The sequence below is a fragment of the Myxine glutinosa genome, chromosome 5 (assembly GCF_964187855.1).
Source record: "Myxine glutinosa chromosome 5, kmMyxGlut1.1, whole genome shotgun sequence".
NCBI classification, from domain to species: Eukaryota; Metazoa; Chordata; class Myxini; order Myxiniformes; family Myxinidae; genus Myxine; species Myxine glutinosa.
The window spans coordinates 184,408,574-184,431,437 of record NC_136265.1 but is presented as its reverse complement, the minus strand read 5'-3'; the positions used below and the strand labels follow the sequence as shown (position 1 = coordinate 184,431,437).

The following is a 22,864-nucleotide window of genomic DNA, read 5'->3' as shown; positions in this document are numbered from 1 at the left end:
CATCATATACGTAATGACGAAGCATGAAGGCCGGACACAAAACTTCCGCTACTTTAATATATATATAGATAGGATATACATATATTTAACCTCCAGTATCGTTGCAGTCACTACAAAGGGATTAGTGTTACAATTAGATTTACTATAATAATAACGTTACGTTTTACGCATACGTAAACGCATACGTTACGTTATGTAAACGCATATGTTACGCATAACGTTACTATTACGAAAATTATATTATTGTTTAAAAACCAAGGTGAATTCCTTACTTAAATCCATTAACTTTCCATTCATGACATTGGGATTAACGTGTTATGGTTATATTTACTATAATATTATTATTATTACGAAAACGATACTACTGAAACGATACCACTGCATGAAGAAACTTGGATTTAATTTGTCCGAAGCGGACGGTGAGTCATAACGCCTAAGGCCTATACATATCGTATTGTTGGAAGAGCCGTAACGCCGATGCTTTTGATATTTGATGGTCATTTTAACAATCAGTTCGTTTGTGTTTCACACTGAATGAAAACCTTATAGGTAGAGCATGCCGATTGTGATATATGACAGGTTCGACGATATGTTCGAAATATAAATCAAAATGGCGGTGCATGGAGTCAGCTGCAGCACCGCCGTAATGACATCAGACGTAATCACATCACCCTGTCATGTGACCATATTCTCAGCTCTGTTTGGTATACGTTTGAGGGGACATACATGCATACATACAGACCGACCGACAAACACGGTTCTAGACGGCTCTGCCCGATGGACTACGCCGTAAAAATTGAGGTGAAAAGGGTGCATATATAAGAAAGACTGGGGGTAGATCTAGAAATAGATAAAGGGAGTATAAAAGGAAGGAAAAATTCAGACAATGGATAAACAAGGAAGAATTACAGAGGCGTATTACCAAAAAAGAAGTGAGGGTTGAGGTTCATAAGCAAGCAAAATGAGGGGAGGGGGGGGGCAGGGAGGGGTCAATGCATCAGCAAGGAAGGATGACAGGGACAAGAGCATCACAGAAGGAAAGGGACGGTGTACAAGTAAAAAAGAAAGAGAGGTGACAAAAGACGTATGGGAGACATAGAGGCCTACTGGCAAAGTGGCATGGGTGGGGTGGAGTGGGGGGAGAGGGGAAATCATGAGATTGCCAAAGCAAAGCCAAAAATACAAGGACTGACCTTAAGGTGTATGCAGTGTCCTGGCCGCTCAGATAAGACAGGAGCAGCCACAGCAAACACTCTTCCACCTAAGTGTTGTAGCATCTGCTCCATGTATTCCAGCTGTGCAGCTGTGGTGACGTGCACTCCATCTGGAGCTAGCAGCACAAATGCAGAGGTCAACAGCAGTTCTGGCCGTGATTGGCAGCTAGACGTGCCAGGTAAGCCAGCTAGACATGAAAGAGAAGTGCCAGGCTGGGGAAGTCGCAAAGGTGGGTACGGAAGTTTATCCGAGACCACAAGCACAGAGCCTCCAGGACGAGCACGAAGGAAGGAAGCCGCAGTGTCTGGTACACCATTGGCAAAGTCTTCAAATTCACGCAACACAAGAGTAGTTCCAATCGCAGTCTTAGATGGGCCGCAGTATGGAAACCATGCACCTAGAGTTCCAGCATGGCCATCCTTATTGTGCTTTCCACTTATAGAATACATTACAGCAAGGTTTACAGCAATGGCAATCAACAGAATCCATTGCAATCTGGACAGCCTCATGCTTGTAATAGTCTCAGGCCACTCAAGAAATCACACCAATTAAAAAAACAAAAAACATTTCTTCAAGGATTGACCTTTATAGCAGAAAAAAATTGGGGAAAGAGTCATGTGGAATATAACATTACGAGCACAATTCCTTCACTACTTAACGGTGTTGAGACGATCGCACAATAACGTATGAAAGAAAATTGAGATATTATACTGCGATAGAGAAAGTAAGACTTTCAAATGTCAAGAAATTAGATATCTTGACTCCCTTTGTAGATTTCACTAGACATAGTGTCCAATGTTTATAGCACAGGATAATAATTTGTATTTTTAACTTTCAACTGATGGTAATGTAGGCATTTCTGACGCATGTGCAGAATGTCAGATGTTGGTGTGTTTTACGCATGTCACTTCTCTCTCGAGGTTTGATCCATCTGGTGCAATAATGAGAGGATGCGTGCATTGTTCGTTTCCAGCACTTGGCCACCCATCACCGTTTCCTCCAGGATCACGTGCACTTTATCCAAGTGGAATAATATCTTTGGATCATGTCAAGAACTGCACCAGACACCATGAATGTTTTTTTTTTTTTACATACCACCTCCTAGTACGAGAAAGAAGTACCAATTTCTGGCCAACTTGCAAAGCATACTAATTGGAATGGGTGATGACGACAACGACAACAACATATTATTAATACAGTATCTACAAGGTGTTTCTATTGAAGTACAAGGAGCTGATACTCTACGCCCCCCCCCCCCCCGCCTTTTGGGTGGCATTAAGAATAGACCTGTGGAATATGAAAGCGAAATCTTGAATGGGTTTTGAAATATCACGAATACAAGCCAAGTTACCAAGATGGTTGCCCTGGCAACATAATTCAGCCAATCACAGCTGTGATCTAATCAGGTTGAGATAATGTCATGAGGAATAGATATCTGCAATACAAAAGCCAAACGTTCAATGCTTTTTGAAATATCACGTGCAAAGTACATGGACGGATGATCGGTCAGTCTGACCGAGCTCATTTCAATGACCCTTGGATCTTGTTGAATGACCAACCTTGTTGGAGGGGCGGGGGACAATGACTAAATTCATTCCGACAAACACCAAGTTGTATCAACACGTTAAAGGAGCAGACAATAACAGGGCTAAGTAGGTCAAATGTCGTCAGTGACATAATTAATGAAATGGGTCAAATAGATCCAGCTTTACTTAGGTCAGTGTGATCTAGTTTGCACAAAGGCTTCTAGAACAGAACACATTTGAAGGTAAGAACGGAGATGAAAATACTAAGGAAAATCGGATCAGGATAGGTCAGTGCGACCTAGTTTCCAAAAGGATTTGTGTGACAACTAAAGTGTGTTTGCGTGTTAAAAGGCATAAATAGAAAAGGAAAAAAACAAAAACAAGAAACTTGACCGATGTTGCCCGATCTCTCTCTGACTGTTAAAATATGCTTCTCAAGGGTTCTGTGGCTTGATAGCATTTCCAAATTAGCATCCAAATCCTGCAAAGTAGTGGTCATTTTACGTTAGGCATCCCCTACACACCACATCCCATAACTCAAGCTTTATAAACTTTCAACATGTTCTCTTTGCGAACCCACCCCTAACCATCCTTGCTCTTTCTCTTCCTCTTTCCCCCACCTATTTCTCCCTCACCCCTCTCCCTCTCTCCCACCCCTCTCCCTCTCTCCCACCCCTCTCCCTCTCTCCCACCCCTCTCCCCACCTTTTTTTTTCTTTCTTTCTCTTTCTCTCTCTCTCTCTCTCGCCATCTGCTGGCTGTTGGTGTGTTGGGTGCGGTGTCATGGCGGCTGCTCGCTTCGTATTGTGAGTGCTCTGTCTTGGCTGTTTGTCCTACTCCCTCCTCCCCCATTTCGCTCCTTCATGTCCTTGTTTCTATTTGTAAAGCTTCCCTGTGTTTCCCCTTCTATGTTGAGACGAGAGAGAGCGCCATAGAGCACACTTATCGTGCAGGTTAAAGTAATCGTCGTTTTTGGGCGGTTCCCTGTTGTTTTTTTCCGCCGACTTATTTTCTTCACTTCAAACCTTTTTTCTCGCTTATATTTCCTTAGTTTGTTTTTTTAACGCTCCTTTTCCCTAAGCTGGGAAAGTTGGAGTGCATTACTAACTTCCTCTTCCCGAGCTGGGAGGACGGGGTCGAGCCTCGTGTGTTCAAACATGGCGGCTGCTCATTCGCAGCGATATGCAGCGTTTGAGCGATTATCACGCGAGCATGGCATTGCGTGTTCTCCACCGGAGGGTATTACAGTAGAAGCCATTGTTCTCGCAAGCGGGAACATGATCGGATTTGATAAGGTACGTGCGGAGTCGCGTATGAACAAATGGGTTATCGTGTTTGTGTCCGATGTAGAGCACGTTGCTCTCATCGTACAACAAGGTTTGTCCCTCGACTCCGGACACTTTGTTATGGTTTATCCCTTGGATACTCCTGCTCAGGAAGTGGTTATTTCAAATGTACCACCATTCCTGGATAGCGATACCATTCTTGCAGCGCTGCAGTGATATGGGCAATGTGTGTCCCCATTAATAATGCTCCCTCTGGGCTGCAAGGATGAACGTGTCAGTCATGTGATGAGTTTCCGTAAACAGGTTTTTATGGTTCTCAAAAAGGAATATCCCTCCTTGAATGTTGCTTTAAAATTCACTACAAATGGTCACGATTACCAAGCATACATCACCACCGACACCCTAAAGTGCTTTGGTTGTGGTGCAGTGGGACACATGAAACGGTTTTTCCGCCATCAGAAGGAACAGCCTAACATGGTTGAAACGGGTAACAATGACTCACAGATTAATGTTAACGTTTCCTGCTCGACAAATGTGCAGGATAAACCAGGTAAACAAGTGGCCACACCCCCTCCCATTGAACCAATGGACAGCGCAAATGAGGGGTTTGTTACCGTTTCTAAAGTTAAAAAACTTAAATCGGCTTTAAGAAGTGCGTCACCTTCTGGGAAAAGGCAAATCAGTGAAAACTCCATCACTGGAATTCAATGTGATAACAGGTTTGCCTTATTAGAGGAAAAGGATACCTCCACTAGTACAAACATTATCAAGGAAAAAGTGGATTCTAATTTTCTAATTTTCCAATCCCAGTGAGTGTTCCTGATCCCTCAGACAGGGTCATCTCACACGAGGATGTTCATTGTACAGCTTCCTCCTGTCAATCGCAAGAGGAAAAGCACCTAAAATCTCCTCCTAAAAAAGGAATAAATGAGGAAAATAAGGGCACAGAGAGAATAAAAGAGGATAATTGAAATCTACTGAAGGAGAGTGACATCCATGAACCGAGCATCGTGGTCATGTCACAAACATGCTTGGAGTCCCCCACCTCGCATCCCGAAGAAGCTTCAAATGCGACTCCGGCACAAAACGTTCCTGAAGAAGTTTCTTTTATTGAAACTGAGCAATCATGTGATGTGCGCCAGGAAGCTGAAACACCAATTGATTCCCCATATGAGGAATCTGATGGTGAGGGTCAAGAGGAGTCCTCTCAGATTCTAAAGGCTGTAAATAGCCCTTCGGATGACGAGCTTCGGGACTTTATTAGAGATTCCTATCGGAAAAGGAACATTGACCTGAAAGATCATTTCCCCGATCTTCAGGTGTTGATTTTTTAATTGAAGGAAATTGTGCGTAACCCTGACACTCCAAATTTCACTGATGCTCAGAAGCACCAGTTAAGAAAAATGATCCAGAAAGCTCGGCAGGAGCTTCGTAAATGAGGTCCCTATAGGTTTTTTGATCTATTTAGTTATTTATCGTCTTTCTTTTTCCGAAAGAATGAGTGTTAGTTTTGGCAGTCTAAGCATTATATTAACGGTGGTGCTAGTTTAGAACGCAAAGTTCAGGTAAAAGATCTGACCCGGCGTTTGCACCTGGATGTCTTGTTGCTGCAAGAAACGCATGGAGATCTGAATGGCCAAGCCCAGTGGAGAAGACTAATGAAGGGCCAGTGGTTCTTCAGTGATATCAATTGTCTCACTGCTGGAATTGCTTTCTTTATCTCCTCCTCATTAACACTCTCACAAGTTCAATTTAATGAAATAATTCCCGAACATCTGGCTTGTCTTCAATTCACTGCCAATAATCAAACCTTTGTTTTTGTAAACATTTATGCTCCCTGTAAGAATGCTGAAAGGCACAACTTTTTTCTAAAGCTAGAGGATTTTCTGAGTACAATTGACTTAAATTGCTCTTTTATAATGAGTGGCGACTTCAACTGCACTCTTGACCCTGCATTAGATAGAAACAGTGCGGAGCCACATCCTAGATCTGCCAAACCCTTGGAGAAAATCATCAAGTCGACGGGATTAATAGATGTCTGGCGTATTCAACACCCTATGCAACGGCAGTTCACTTGGTCTAGATGTACGTCTCAGATACACACTCTAGCCAGGTTAGACAGAATTTATGTCAATACTGTAATACTTGACAAGATATTGAAATCTGATATCGTGCCTTCTCTTTTCTCTGATCACCTGGCTGTAACTTTGCCCTTTAAGCTTGCTCTGCAGCAACATGGCAGTCCATATTGGAAGTTCAATGTCATGTTGCTGGAAAATGCTGCTTTTTGTGAAGCTTTCAAAGTGTTTTGGATTAGCCTCAAAGAAAGAAAGATTAATTTTAATAACCCGATATTATGGTGGGACTACGCAAAGGCACAGATCGCTGTCTTTTGTCAACAGTTTAATTATTTCTCTTCTTTTAGTGTAAAAAGGGAGAGGTTCACACTAGAAAAGGAAATAATGAAGTTGCAAACGGATGTGGCAAATAGCCCCAATAGAACAAATAATTAATCATTTGCTTATGGAAAAGAAGACTCTACTAAACAACCTAGTCGAATACCAAGCAAAAGGTGCAATAGTCCGTCTACGGATGGATCAGCTATATAATTTAGATGCACCGACCAAATTTTTCTTCCATTTTGATAAAAAGACTACCAATCAAAGGCAAATTGAAACTTTAAAGCTCTCAACTGGGAACACTGTGACGTCACAAGATAATATAAAGAGGGAGGTTTATAACTTATTTTCAGGCTTGTTTATGGCAAATGATGTTGACGATGGCTCAATAAGTTATTTCACATCTGACTTACCCATGCTAAGTGCTGCTCAAAGGGATCAGCCTGGCTCCTTACTTTCCTTGGAAGAGCTTACACTTTCCCTTGCTTCTTTACCTACAGGTAAATCTCCTGGATTGGACGGCCTCCCAATAGAGTTTTATAAATCCTTTTAACCCTTATTAGGCCCAGAACTATTGGAGGTCTTTACTAGTTCATTACGTTGTGGTGACTTGCCGATGAGCTGCCGAAGAGCAGTAATTAGTTTATTACCAAAGAAAGGAGATCCTCAGCTCATTGATAATTGGCGTCCAATCTCTCTTCTAACTTCAGATTATAAAAAAGTTCTAGCTCGACGCATCACCCCACTTCTAGTCATTGATTCAAAGTGATCAGTCTTTTTGTATCCCTAACCGACAGATACACGATAACATTTTTTGATTAAGAGATCTTTGGAATGTGTGCAAAATAAAAAATGACAATCTTGGTTTGATTGTGCTTGACCAAGAGAAGGCTTTTGACCGCGTAAGTCATGTATATCTTTTCAAGGTCCTAGAATGTTTTGGACTTGGTCCTGTTTTTCTCTCCATGGTAAAACTGTTCTATAATGACATTTCCTCAATACTCAGAGTAACCTCTGAACTGACTTCACCTGTAAAGGTTGGAAGGGGTATCCGGCAGGGATGTCCTTTATCCTGTATTCTGTACTCTTTAACCATTGAGCCTCTTTTCATCAAAGTCCGCAGCATCTTAACCGGATGCAGAAATTTGCTCACAAGACTTGTGAAAGTCTCTGCATATGCTGACGATATTTGTGTCATCGTACATAATAGCGATGAGATCAAGAAACTGGTGGACTGCTTGGACTACTATGGTTTAGCTTCTTCAGCTTTGGTAAACTGGAACAAGTGCCAGGCGATGTGGATGGGCCCATGCCAGCTGCCTATGCCTGTACTTCCGAAACACCTCACCTGGTCCCTCAACGGAATGAAGTACCTTGGTGTTTTCATCGGTGATGCAGCAACACAAGCGAAAAATTGGGAGGGTCTCGCTGACTCTCTCGAACAAAAGCTGCGGAAATGGAAAGGGTTGCTGGCTTTGCTTTCATACTGGGGACGAGTCCTGGTCATCAACAATCTAGCAGCATCTATACTGTGGCACAGAATCAAAGCCATTCCACCTCCTGAACACTTTCTGCTGAATATACAGAAGACAATAATAAACTTCTTCTGGAGTGGAAAACATTGGCTTTGTCCAGAGATCTTGAATCTTCCCTTAGAGGAAGGCGGGCATGGTCTTGTGGACATCGTATGCAGGGCAATGGTTTTGGCATTGCCTCAATCTGGCAGCTTCTCTATGGTTCATCAGACCTAGCCTGGAGGTCCACTGCTCTCCTTCTCCTCCGTCAAGCCGGCATGCTAGACTATTCATCTGGTCTATTCATCTTGTCTATTCCTAATGAACATGAAATGTATCGATCTGTCCTTGCTTCCACCATTTTACAATATAATTTTAAATGCTTGGCGTGTTTTCATGGTCGACCGTGATTATGTTTCCTACACCAAAGAGATGTTTTTCAGTGAGCCTCTTTTCTACAACTCTCTTTTCAAAAGAATAAGAACGGAACGCTCCTTTGTTGATTATTTTGTTCAGAATGGTGTCCACAGCGTTGCTGATCTAATGATTGACAACAAGAGATGGTTAAGTGCTGCAGCACTTGCGAATAAAGTTGGCATGCGATCTAACCGCATAATATCTGCTGTACTATGTGAAATACTTAACGTATACCGCAGAGTTAAGGTGCACTGGGAGCAATATCATCGCACTGGTGATGGCCCAAGTGTTTGTGAGCCAAGCCTCTGTTTCCCAAATTTAGAAGTCACCCCCACTGTAATGAATTCTGGTACAATAATAAAATATTTACCAAAAATACGTTTTGGATCTGCAGGTCTGGAAAATCGTGTTATATACCAGGCCTGCGTCAAAGCAATCCGGCCCTCCTTCGGAAGGTGGCAGTTGAGGAAGTGACACAATTGCTTGCCTACAGAATACCCCTTCCAACCTAAATGGAAAGCCTATTATCATGTACTTATTCCGAAGAAAACTGCCGACCTGTCGTGGAGGTTGGCACATTGGATATTACCCACTAATAAGCTCTTACATGTTTTTTCTCCTGAAATATCTGATCATTGTCCCTTCTGTGGTGCTCTTGAGACCTTGTCACATGCTTATGTTGAATGTGCACGCTTGATTCCTTTATTTGTTTTGCTTCATGAAATGTGCACAAAGCTTTCTTTAAACTTTACCATGAATTCTTTTATTTTTGGCTTTGTCTCCAACACACACCCAATAGAAGTGGTTCTAGCGAACTTTCTCGTTGCCACGGCAAATAAATCAATATATCGCATGAGAAAAATGCAAATTGCAAATCCTTTAAGATGTGCAGATAACCACCCGGCCTGTTTCAAAGGACTTGTATTTGCCCGTATTAAAATGGAATTTTGTTTTTACACATCTATGGATAAAGTACTGATCTTTAAAAGCATATGGGCATTGAATAATGTGCTTTGCTCTGTGCAAAATGGTGTGTTGATCACTCCTCGAACATAATATGAATTTTTGTGAGGAGCAAAACACTTAATTATTTTCTTGTTTCTTTTCTTGATGTACTAATGGTCTTCATGTAAATGTTCCCTTTAAAATGGTTTTGCTTGTCTTTTTACATTTGATTTGTGAAATGATTTGTGAAATGGTTTTATTTATACTTTTACAAAATATACTTTTTGATATTTTTGTAATAAAAGGATGTAAAAGTCAAAGTCTCTCTCTCTCTCTTTCTTTCTTTCTTTCTCTAACCCTCTCCCTCTCTAACCCTCTCCCTCTTCCCCACCCCTCTGTCTCTCCTCCAATTTCCCCCTCCACTCCCTCCCCTTCTCTCAATGGTGAATTCTCGTATCTATATCTACATTTCATATTACACAGGTCTATTCAATTTCTCGTATCTATATCTACATCCAGATTTGCCTCTTCACCAAAATCTAATCATTTCATCCTTGTTACACACCCAACCTGTCCACCAAATTTAATCTGAATTAGGCTATGAGCCAAGGGGGTTGGTCGGTACCATACAGATTGAGTAAGGCTCATTGTGATTTTTAGCAAGATATATGTCCCTAGATATGAAAAAAAAGTGATAGCAGTGTATAACTCTCGGCCATCTCTGTGTTATCACCCGAAATATTATTATACGCCCGCTTCGCTTCGCCAAAAAATGTGATATTTGCTAAAATTGGAATAAATATATGTTTTTAAGGACCACAGAGTGCCAATAATTTGCATACTGGATGCCAACTAATATAGCAATAGAAAGTAGAACATTTGTGGGGGTTATTTATCAAAATATTGATATTGTTGCGGATATGAGATTGGCCTCCATCCATATCCGCTTGTAAATATTCCCCTATTTCTCCAATACTTCCCAACTATCCCCAATCCCCCATTCCCTAGTCCCATTGTCTGTAAACAACACTCTGTAGACCCGACCTTCCCCTATTTCCCCCATTAAATGTCGCATCCAGGTCCACCGCATCTCACATAGATAACTATAGGACATCTTGCTAGTTATTCTTCGTCTATGTCAGTTAAGGACTCGTTTCCATTAATTCTGACTCTTCGTTGCACCAGAATGTGATTGTATGGCACCGTTAGAAAGTTTAGGACCTCCCAATACCTCCCCGCAGCTCTTCCTCATGGTACAACAACAACAACAACAACAGCGGCGGCGGCGCGGGGAGTGTGCGTCCTCACTCCAGCTTGGTTAGCCGCCATTGAACATGTGCTCCGACGGGGTTACCACGCAGGGGCTCGCTGTCAGCTCCTCGTCAAGGGCGGAGCCCGGTAACCCCCCGCACCCAATAGAAGCGGCGGACCGATCCCATCTGGGGCGGGGCCAACGAGCCGAGGGCGTGTCACTCCCCGCTGAGCATGCGCAGGAAGAGGGAGGTGACGTCAGATGCGCCCTCAGCTTGGAGAGAGAAGACGCCACCTCCGAGCGCTGAAATACCTCCCCGCATCTCTGGACCGGACCGTGTTGATTCTGCCCCTGAGCCAAGGTGCACCTTGTGCTATCGACTGCCTGTCCTTCCTTGCCATCAATCCCTGTGTAAGTCAGTCTTGTCCCGTTTGTCTGTGGTCTGTCGGGGATAGATAAGACTGTGTCTAAGTGCCCATCTTTTCTGTGCTTTACCTCTTACCCTGTAATCTACCCCTTTTCTGCATCACCAATTATATCCTCCTCCGGAGGTCTTGAGAACTGTACCCCTTGTGTCGTTTCATTTATCCCAGCCGTTGTGTCCTTTCCATCATTGATTTAGCGTAGCGCGATTCGGCCAACGTTCGAGTGGAATCGGGTGAGTTGGGCGGGATCGGGTTCTAATCGGGGAGTAACTGTTCGGACGCGGTAATACACCACCGCTCGGTAAACTAACATCTAAAACCGCGTCTGTAACAATATAATGACAAAAAATATGTTAAATTTAGTGAAAAAGTGGTCGAAATCGCTTCGAGTTCAGAATTCACATTGTACATTTTTGTCAATATTTCAAAAATGAAAACTCCCAGAGTAACATTTGACCCCTCAAAATCTTCGCAAGGAACCACTGCATTGGAATATATCATTACTTTGTAATATGGTGGTTGTTTGGGGCACATATTTTGGCAAAGTTCAAAATATGTTCAACCATACCCCCTAATTTTGATATTTTGGAACGAAACATAGCTTTTGAACATTTTAGGTTTATTCGTCTACTACTTTTGGTATCTCAGTGTAATTTTTGGTATTAGCTAGTATCCTAAAGTAGGTTTGTAACATCAGCTACATTATATTTCACAATGCATGCAAACTTGCTCCACACTCTAGGTTTATCATGATCTCTCGAACAAATACGCCTTGTTATTATACAGTATTATTACCAATCAATTTTTAACACAATTGACACAGATTACAGGCATTTAAAACACATACTAAATAATGCTTATAAATTGAACCTATCCTTTTATGCATCGGGCTGCTTTAAATTACAATGAACGTCATACATATTATACTTAAATCACTTAACAGAAATTAAATGTCTGAAATGACATCACGAAAGTGTCCCTCCCTTTAGATGCGCAGCATATTTGGCTCAGAATCCGTATTCTTGCTCCTCGTCAGATGGATCATCCTCGTCGAGGCTGTCGTCGTCTGGCCCGACAGACAATGGCTGATTGTCGCAGGCGGCAAGTTTACACATGTCTGTACATTTCAGTCCATTGGCAATGCAGACACAACTTGGTAGCTTGCAGCTCCTGGAACAATTACAGGCCAACAAATCCAGAAGAGCCTGAGGTGCTGCCTGTCCACTCATCCAGTCCACAGCCAGAGTTGTTCCATCCTGATCATCCCATTTCCATCCTTTTCCAACAGGACTGGGGGTCATTGGGTGTCTCTGAAGGCTTCGTTTCCAAATTGCTGCCTGGTAATTGGCCCGCTGTACGTGTTTTCGGAAGCAGTCATTGCATGGAGGCAATTGGTGGCTCTCAATCCCGCCCTTCTTTGCACAGAATAGATGGTATCGAAGGCTATTAAGTTCCTTTGTACCAGACTTGGATGCATATAGGAGGCATGTGAAATTCTCCAGCTTATCCATAAGCTCTTCGGCCACATTCCATTCTTTTCCCAACTGGGCGAACGTTTCTTGGACCTCTTTGCTAGACCTAAGCAGTTTAAGCGCTCCGAGTTTGCCTTTGCCGGCAAATGTGCTGACAGTGTCGCAACCTGTGTAAGCATGCATCCCTATAAGTCCATGACAAACATCTGCGCCCACTGAAGCTGCAATTTTGGTAATGTCAATGATTCGTTTCCGTTCTTTGGTGCCACATTTCTGGAACAATTTTGATGCAATTTGAGTATGAAACGCCAACGCCATGATGAATACGTCAGTGTCCTCGGAGCTGATTACAACTGCTGGATATCCAGTCTGTGCAGCATGAGCAGCGTGAAGGAAGAGTCGACCATCTGCTTCCTCATGTGTACTTTGCAGCTCAAGCACCTCCTGGTGTCCTTCCGTGGTGATTTTGTAACACTTGTCTTCAGTTGTTACAAATAAGACCTTTCCATTCAGATGCTTGGTGTAATCTGGTTTCCTCCATTCGCTCACCAGAAATGAAATGAGGCTAGACTTATTCCCAACATGGGCCAAGAAGCTTCTCCATTGCCTTAAAATTTGCAATGCTGTGATGTCCTGAAGCTTAAGTCCAAGTTCCTCTCCTCTGGCGAGCCTTTCACAGTTCTTGATGGATGTATCTTGGTAGGTGTCGAAGACGATGTCGATCCTGTCACTAGTGCTGCCATCTTTCAGTGCCATCGACAAAACAAACTGGGCAATTTCCCCAAAGTTGACGATCCCCTTTCACCTTCTGGATTATGCTCATTCCATCTATTATGGTTGCAGAATGATCAGGAAGTTGGTCAGCAGGGGCTACATTATTTTGTAGATAACTAGCAAGAGCAGCCTTGTTGGTTTTACGGTGGAGACCTTCTGGGGTTGCCAGTGCCCATGGTAACGGACCAAGAGGATGGGATAGTACATCAGCCATCTGCAGATTTCGTCCCTGTGCCATCACAATGATGCGACCAAACAATGCTCTGTCAGCTTGAAGAATCACGGATCTGCCACTCATTTTGACTTGTTTCTTCTTGCATAAATTACTGAAGGTTTTCAGTTTGTTCATTTTCATTGGATCATGAAAGCGTTTGATTGGTGGGTCCGTCTCGAGTCTCTCAGTTTTGAAGTTTGTGTAGCATTCAACTCCAATGTCTCTGGCATTCTTCACATCCGAGCAGATATCTTCGGGGGCTTTTTTTGCTGTCGAGATACTGATAAGTTCGCGAGCTTCTTCAAATGGATTTACCCAGCTCTTCACCAGATGTACGATTGTCGAAACAGCATCCTCATCTTTCCTCACACGCGTTTTGTGCAGGTCAGCATGTGGAAAATTTGATCCCTGTTCTTGTACCATTTCCCTCATCTGACCAAGAAAGGCACTCCTGTGTTCTGCAGTAATGTAATAGCGCTTGACTGCTCCTGATTTCAGACTAAACCTTGTTGTGCCTCCTGGGGTCTGTGTATCCTTGTTCACAGTGACTTCAGTCGTTTGGTCAACGGGAATGCGTCCAAATGTATTGTGACTGGATAGTTCAACAGAGAACGAACCACCCAAGAAGGCCTGGTACACAGCTGGATGATTGGCTGCCAGATTGGTCATCTCAGCATAATACGCTGTTAGGTATCGTGCATAGTTAAATCTGTCGTAGGCAAAACACCAGGGGATCATGTTGTGGATAGCAGAGAGATGCAAGAGCCAATTTCCTTCTCGAGCAGCACGCAGCAGGGCAAGCAAGACGTTTTCAACAATGTCCACATAAGACATCCAAAAGGCTGAGAGTTCTCCATTTTCATTGCGAAGATGGTCTAAGAATTCGTTCCAGGTGGTGACTAACTCCGTGTATTTGACGTTTGCCAGAAGACTGTCAAATTTCTGTTGACACAAATGTTCGACCAAATCACTCACTTCTTCTGACACAGACGCTATGTTGTGCTTTTCTTCTGGTTTGCTTCTCTCAACCCATGGAATGAATACCTCCCATGCTAGTCTCATGAATGCTTCATACACAGACTTGTGCACATACACTGCGCGGTTGTACATCTTCCCAGAAAACACACTGGCAAGTGAGCCTTCCGCTGTGAGGTTTGTTTCTATGCACAGGTCCCGGAGACCAGCATCTTGAAAACGAGCTCCTAGAATTGCGAGTATATTGCCGACTGTATGGAAAGTGCCCAGACGGAGAATGATTCGTGAATACTTGTCAGTGTGTTTCCAGGTGATTTCGGCTGCCTTAGCGTATAAGGCCTGGCCCAACACTACGACAATCTCCCCTAACTGTAGTGCCTTCCTCACAAGTTCTGACTGGTTCAATATTTCAGCGACTGTGGTCAATTCCGTAGCTGGAGCATTGATCGTGGGCATATAACCAACAACATCCTTTGAGACTGTCAGAGAATCTCTGGTGTTGATATTGAAACCTGTCCAGCTTGGTATGCGTTGCTTCTCTGCGTCGGCCATTCGAGCAAGTATCCAGATGAGGTTTTTGTTCGTAGCTGTGTACTCTGTTACTATGCTTGTGTCTGTTGTGAGCAACTGTGGTCCAACGCGCTGTCCAGCAATGTATTGTTACAGACACGACTTTGATGTTAAGGTGGGCCGAGCGGAATGGCCGTCGTGTCCGCACAAATTACCCGATTGTACTCGAACGTCGACGAAGCCGCGCTACGCTGGCTCAATAGGAAAGAGAAGACACCCGGCTGGGTTATAATGACACAATACGACACCAGGGGTTCAGTTCTCAAGACCTCCGGAGGAGGTTATATTAAGGCGGAAGGTTAGATTACAACTACAAGAGGTACATCATAGGAAGACAGGCACTTAGACACAACCTTATATTATTCCCGACAGACCACAGAGAAACAGGACAAAAACTGACTCACACGGGGATTGATGGCAAGGAAAGCGGGTATTCGATGGCCAGCACAAGGTGCACCTTGTGCTCAGGGACAGGATGGCGCGGCCCAAAAGATGCAGGAGGTCTCTCAGCGCTCGAGGTGGCGTCTTGTCGTCTCAAGCTGGGGGCGCATCTGACGTCACGTCTGGCAAGCGGCTGCGTATATCCGGCGGGGAGTGACACGCCCTCGGCTCGTTAGCTCCGCCCTTGACGAGGAGCTGACAGCCAGCCCCTTCGTGGTAACCCCGTGGGGCGCATGGATAATGGCGGCTAACCGAGCCGGAGGGAGGACGCACACTCCCCGCGCGCGCCGTTGTTGTAGTTGTTGTTGTAGCTGTAGTTGTTGTTGTTGTTGTTGTAGCTGTAGTTGTTGTTGCTGTAGTTGTTGTTGTTGTTGTTGTAGCTGTAGTTGTTGTTGTTGTTGTTGTAGCTGTAGTTGTTGTTGTTGTTGTTGTTTGGGGAAGAAGATGGGAGGAGGTATGGGAAGGTCCTAAACTCACTACTGGTGCCATATAATCACATTCTGGTGCAACGAAGAGTCATAATTAATGGAAACGAGGCCTTAACTGACATAGATTAAGAATAACTAGGAAGATGTCCGAAAGTTGTCTACGTGTGGTGCGGTGGACCTGGGCACGACATTTAATGGGGGAATAAGGGGAAGGTCGGCTCTACTGATTGTTATTTACATGCAATGGGACTAGGGAATGGGGGACTGGGGAAAGTTGGGGAGTATTGGAGAAAATAGGGGAATATTTACAAGCGGATATGGAGGCCAAATTCCATATTCGCAACATTGCACCCTTCTCTACCCTCGGGGCGTCCCGACCCGATAAATTTTTACCTACTTTAGTGTGGCACGCAATGTAGTTCCCTCTACTATTAACTCTACCCTGAGTGCGACAGTTTTACAGATATTCACAAATGAGTAAATATGTCCCCCTGCGACGTTGCACCCTTCTCCTCACAGAAACACACCCACAGGATAACCAAATCCGGAAAGAATTCTCAAACTAAACATACAGCCGGTAGGGAGCATTATTTACAAGACTATGCTGCTATTTACACTACGATCCAGGACCTGTTTTTGGAGGAACACATGCAGATGTTATGCATAGAGAGAGCGCGCTTGCCAGCATCGATACACCAACCCACGAGTGCTCTGTGGCCGACGGCCTTTAATAACGTGCAGAGCACCCTTCCCGAGCATCAAAAGCACCACCCCACCACCAATCGGTGCAGTCACCATTGTTCATTGGAATAAAAATAAATTCGACAACCCCTAACCCTGCAGGTGTCTCTTGCTCTTCTTGTGGTGCACTTGGTGTTAATTAACAGTGGTTCACCTTTATGGCATAGGTGCCACGTTGACCCATAGGTCCTTCCACGGGTGGTGCTTGGCCGCAAAAGAGCTGCGGTCCATTGTGGGTGGCCACAAACATTGCGGTCCATATGGTGTATCGATCCCGGCAGCAAACAGCGAAAGTGCAGGCCCACAACTGCGCAGCCAGCACCTCTCTCTCCTCTCTCTCTACCCCAAAGCCAGATCCTCGGAGGTGGGAGACAAAAGAAGAAACAAGTGAGTAAGGTGGTAAGGGCGCAAAAGTGCACGCAATGTAAGGTGATGCACACTGGGGGCACATGGGAACCAGGTGAGACAGGTACGTTCCTATCGTACGCCCCCCCCCCACCAGGTAACCTACATGGCCCCTCCCTTACCCCTTACTGTATCCACACAACACAACACTACCCATAAACATCTACTTTACAAATCAACAAACATCCCTACTGTCTTCCCCGTTCCTCCCATATACCAAATTCGTCTTCTCTCCCTCCTAACCAATCAAATTTGCCATTTTCAACTCAACATCATAATTTGCCATCACCAATTCATCATCAGTCCCTCCTAGGGAGGGAGAGATGGAATCACTCCAATGTCTCATCCACGTCGTGATGCGTCTCACAAATCCACACAGCGATTCATCTCCTGCAACAAAACAAAGAAAACACAGGTGTGGAGTCATCATCATCACCTCAGGTAAGTGGCTGCGTATGGTGCGACAGGTTCATCAATCCTAACTATCTCCTAAATGACTTTAACAACTTTACACTACCCGGGGTCTTTCTCCGGCCAAACCATTGGCCCTCTTACACTATGGGTTCTAAAAACCAATTCCCATTGGCCAAACTGTGGTGCTCTTCAATTTGGGGTCTCACTCCCCCGATTCATCTCCCGGTGCCCTCGTACAATTTCTGGGCTGCGACGTGTACCTCTCCCAGTGGGTCTACCCACCTGCACACCTCCACCACTGCAGTTGCCTCCGAGCTTACCTGCTCCTTACCCTAACCTAACTACCAGGGGAAGGCCCTCTGGCTCTCTCCCCACTCCGTGCCCTCTCTGGCACTGGGCTGCCCGATCCACACCCGGGATCCTCAGGCACCCACTCACAACTACCGGCTCCCAGAGCCCACCTGCGGCCTCACCTGGCCGACATCCTCACAGTGGTGGAGTGCCCAACCAACTACACACACTAACAGGCTACACGCCCAGCCATTTCCACAACACTAATGCACCCATCCACAACACCATTCTGCAACCGCACCACAAATGCCAATATCCAACCACAATTTACCTGTACCCTCTACCTAACACTTACACTACCCGCCCCGGGTACTCGTGAAAGGGGTCCACTCTTCCCCCATCCACACCTTCGCACCATGCACACCACTCCGTACCACTCACTCCAACTCTCTCCACACACCTGTACCTGCACACCTGTGCTCTCACACCTGGTGCCACCTGCACCCTTCTCTCCCCAAGCGCATTCGCGCTGATCCACACACTCACTACTCATACACTGCTCCACACACCTGTCCAATTGCACACCTGTGCAATCACACCTGTTCAATTCTCACAAACACGGCATCATCTCAGCTAACTACTCCCTTCTGAAACTTGCGCTTCCCAGTCGTCCCTTTAAACTATTACGCTCCCTCGTCATTATCATCCACACTAATCTACCTGCGTCCCCACTACAGGTATCAGTCACTACCTAACCTTATCGTCACCTAATGTCAATCCTCGCTAGATCCCTACACACCATATCCTAACCCACCCGGGCTAGTTTTCACTGCCATACACCCCCATAAGCTATAGCGCATTTGCCCCACCTGTGAGGGATGGTGGATTTGCCATCCCACCACATCGGGGGTCTCTCACTACCAATTTTGCACATCAAATTTCAACAAATTAAAAATTTGCCAATCACTGCCCATCATCTGCCAATCACTACTGCCAATCCCTTGCCAATCATCAAATTTTGTTTTTCTCTAATTTTGGGTCCAAAACACTAACCTCATCACCCAGTCGACTCACTAATACCTCTCGGTGCGCCACTCCCTGTCCAAAGCCCGGCTTCGTGAAGCCAAGCAATGGATGCTGGTTGTTTTGTGCCAGCGGCTGGATGCGTCCAGCACTCGGTGCAGGGAAGGAGGTTTACCCGGGCCGAGATCCCACGCACCATCTCGGCACGGAACCATCCAATGTCCCGATCTCGACCTGCCGGCACGTCTCAACAAAACGTGGTCGCCATAACGACCCTTCCTATCGGGCTGCCAGCTCCGCCTAGTGGAGCCTGGACGCGGCCGTTCAAAGCGAGGCCCGGCACGCACCGAGGGCCTGCTTCGGCTAAAAGTCGCTCTAACCTCTAACCCGTGTAACGTCGATGCTTCACCTGGACGCTTACACCCCGCAGCCCGTTCCTTGCTCACACATCCAGCTGTGCCCATGCTCCTCGTACCCTTCCTTACACACCCAGGTACACCCATTCCACTCACAGCCTTGGTCACACACCTGACCACCGAACACTTTGGCACACATTCGTTGCTCGCACACCTCACCAATACACCTCTTCGCGCCCCCTCCTCGGTCACCTCCTCTGTGACAATCACAGGTGTGCCCTCATTCGCACACCCAACCACGTGCCTCACCACCAACTCCAGCGTGCATTCCCACTCACGCTCTACCATTCCAGGTGTGCATCCTTCCATCCCAGGTGTACATCCTCGCTCACCTGTCACAACTAACTCACGCTCCATGTCACTCTCACTACTTTCACCTCCACTCGTGACAACGCACTCACCCTTACTCTTGACAGCACACTCTTTCCTCATGCACCTGTCCGTCACACACCTTTCTCGCGCACACTCTCCCGTCACACCCTCTGCAACACTCACCACACCGCGCTTCCACGTGCTCCCTCGCACACGCGCTACGACCGACTCACTCTCGCCAGCACACTCACTCCTTGGCACACACTTTTTCCTCACACACCCCAGAGTCGGACTTTCTTGCACACCTCCATTTTCGCACACCAGACCTGTCGCACACTTCACCCACGGCCTCTCACGAACACCCGGGTCCATCTCGACCCCCAAGCTCCTTAAATCCCCTGGCGCATCATACGCACGACCATATTGGTCACCACTTACACCGGGTCCTCTTCCTCTTCGCTTCTCCTCCATCACCTGCGAATCCCTCATCCGGTTAATGAGCACATCATCACGATCCAAACACAGACTTTGGACCAATTCTTTTATCTCCTCTTTTATCTCTTTCTTATCCCCTCTCCGTCGCTTCTTAATTTCGCTCATCCCTTCTTCCACTTCTTCTAATTTGTGCTTCACCTCTTTTATTCCCCGGTACGTCTCCTCAAGCTCATCCTCTAAGGCTACCTTGACCGTTTCCAGGTGCGTCCTCACCTGCCGGTCCTTCGTCTCCATTACCTCTATCACCTCGTCCAACCTCGTTGTCAGTCCCTCACGTACCATCTGACATTCCCTCTTTGTCGCTATCAAGTCGTTTTTTATGTCGTTTTGTGTCGCTTTCAACCCTCCTAATACCGCAGTGTTCCTTTGAACCTGCTCCACTAACTCCGTCTGTCCCACCGTCAGCTGCTCCACCTCCTGCGTCAGGTCCTCTATGCCCCCTTGTAACTTTACAGTCCCCTTTCTCACCTCCTTCTCCATGTGCTCCTTACAGTGCCTCACCTCCTCGCGCACTCCTCCGACCTCCTCACTCACTCCTCTTCTGATCTCCTCTCCCATCACTTGCATCTCCTGCCCAGATGCCACCCTCATCTGCTCCATTTCCTCCCTGTGAGCATCCAGTTTGGTTTCTACCCCCATTCTGACCCCCTCTATCTGCTGCTCCATTTGTTTAACTTCCCTTTCCGCTTGGTCCCTCATGTCCCTCAATTTGCCTTCCATACTGTTTTCTAACCCCTCTAACCCATTTTTCACTCCCTCTATCTGATTCTCCTGGGCAGCCATTCTATTTTCTACCCCCTCTAACCCCTTTTGCATCCCTTCCATTTGATTCTCTTGAGCGGCCATTCTGTTTTCTACCCCCATTAACCCATTTCTCACCTCTTTTATCCCATTGTCTAACCCCTCAAAATTTTTGTCTACCTTCTCACCAGTACCCCTCGCTTCGTCCCTCATTACCCCCATTTGGTTTCCCAACCGCTCACTATCAGCCCTCATTCCCACCATTTGTTCCATAAGGGCCCTCATTTGCAGGAGGAAAAGGTTCGAATCCACCAGGGGCGCTGCCGCGGGCGTGGACGCCGTGGCCACCTCGTGCGTGACAACGCTATTTTGCGACCCTGCCGCCCTCACTGCTTCGCTCTCCTCCTGTCCCTCATGTCCCTCAATTTGGTCCTGGACCGACCCTGCTTCACTCTCCCCTACCGGACCCCAGCCGTCTTGATCCGCCATAGCGCGACTTGCAAAATTCGAGTTTCGTAAAACAAATCCAATTTTTTTTTTTTTCGTTATAATTTCGTCGAGCGCAGTACGCGCTCCGAATCGATTTTCCCTCCCAAAATTTGGGCCTAACTAATTTAGTCCCGGGTCCGAATCCAACTCCTCGACACCAATTGTTACAGACACGACTTTGATGTTAAGGTGGGCCGAGCGGAATGGCCGTCGTGTCCGCACAAATTACCCGATTGTACTCGAACGTCGACGAAGCCGCGCTACGCTGGCTCAATAGGAAAGAGAAGACACCCGGCTGGGTTATAATGACACAATACGACACCAGGGGTTCAGTTCTCAAGACCTCCGGAGGAGGTTATATTAAGGCGGAAGGTTAGATTACAACTACAAGAGGTACATCATAGGAAGACAGGCACTTAGACACAACCTTATATTATTCCCGACAGACCACAGAGAAACAGGACAAAAACTGACTCACACGGGGATTGATGGCAAGGAAAGCGGGTATTCGATGGCCAGCACAAGGTGCACCTTGTGCTCAGGGACAGGATGGCGCGGCCCAAAAGATGCAGGAGGTCTCTCAGCGCTCGAGGTGGCGTCTTGTCGTCTCAAGCTGGGGGCGCATCTGACGTCACGTCCGGCAAGCGGCTGCGTATATCCGGCGGGGAGTGACACGCCCTCGGCTCGTTAGCTCCGCCCTTGACGAGGAGCTGACAGCCAGCCCCTTCGTGGTAACCCCGTGGGGCGCATGGATAATGGCGGCTAACCGAGCCGGAGGGAGGACGCACACTCCCCGCGCGCGCCGTTGTTGTAGTTGTTGTTGTAGCTGTAGTTGTTGTTGTTGTTGTTGTTGTAGCTGTAGTTGTTGTTGCTGTAGTTGTTGTTGTTGTTGTTGTAGCTGTAGTTGTTGTTGTTGTTGTTGTAGCTGTAGTTGTTGTTGTTGTTGTTGTTTGGGGAAGAAGATGGGAGGAGGTATGGGAAGGTCCTAAACTCACTACTGGTGCCATATAATCACATTCTGGTGCAACGAAGAGTCATAATTAATGGAAACGAGGCCTTAACTGACATAGATTAAGAATAACTAGGAAGATGTCCGAAAGTTGTCTACGTGTGGTGCGGTGGACCTGGGCACGACATTTAATGGGGGAATAAGGGGAAGGTCGGCTCTACTGATTGTTATTTACATGCAATGGGACTAGGGAATGGGGGACTGGGGAAAGTTGGGGAGTATTGGAGAAAATAGGGGAATATTTACAAGCGGATATGGAGGCCAAATTCCATATTCGCAACAGTATGTTGTCAATTCGTGATCAGAGACATCCAAAGATCTTTGCTTTTTCTTGGCTATCTCAGGAAGCGCTTGTTTCGGAAGATGTGGTCCATAAACTCTGGCCTGTACCACGATACCATTCACACGATGTGTGATGTTCCCTTTCCACTCAATGTTTCTTCCAATCTATCAATGTTGTCCCATGCCAAGTTGGTAAACACGTATGGTTGAATACTTGTTGGTATGAGTGTCTGCTGATTTAGATTAGCTGCGAGCTTCTGTAAGCACAAGGCTGTGTCATTTTCTTCCAACTGAGAGTAAGATATCCCATGGCCTAATCTGTTCAACGTCCGTATCAACTCCGTATTCCCAGTGAGTGTTTTAACCATGGATGGAAGCAGTATATGTTTTGGTG

General features: G+C 45.9%; 2 protein-coding genes across 3 annotated transcripts in view; both read right to left on the bottom strand.

Annotated features, from left to right (window-relative positions):
- Positions 1-1,730, bottom strand: part of LOC137426605 (ribitol 5-phosphate transferase FKRP) — a 30,277-nt gene extending 28,547 nt beyond the window's left edge. For both annotated transcript variants that reach the window (XM_068115279.2, XM_068115281.2), the window contains exon 1: positions 1,194-1,730. In XM_068115279.2, coding sequence (XP_067971380.2) covers positions 1,194-1,724 — 531 coding nt within the window. In that variant the 5' untranslated portion in view covers positions 1,725-1,730. The remainder of the gene's footprint in view (positions 1-1,193) is intronic.
- Positions 1,731-2,110: 380 nt separating this feature from the next.
- LOC137426606 (AP-4 complex subunit sigma-1-like) overlaps positions 2,111-22,864 on the bottom strand; it is a 42,286-nt gene continuing 21,532 nt past the window's right edge. Inside the window, exon 5 of the mRNA XM_068115282.2 lies at positions 2,111-2,251. Within this exon, the coding sequence (XP_067971383.2) occupies positions 2,120-2,251 (132 nt within the window). The 3' untranslated portion in view covers positions 2,111-2,119. The remainder of the gene's footprint in view (positions 2,252-22,864) is intronic.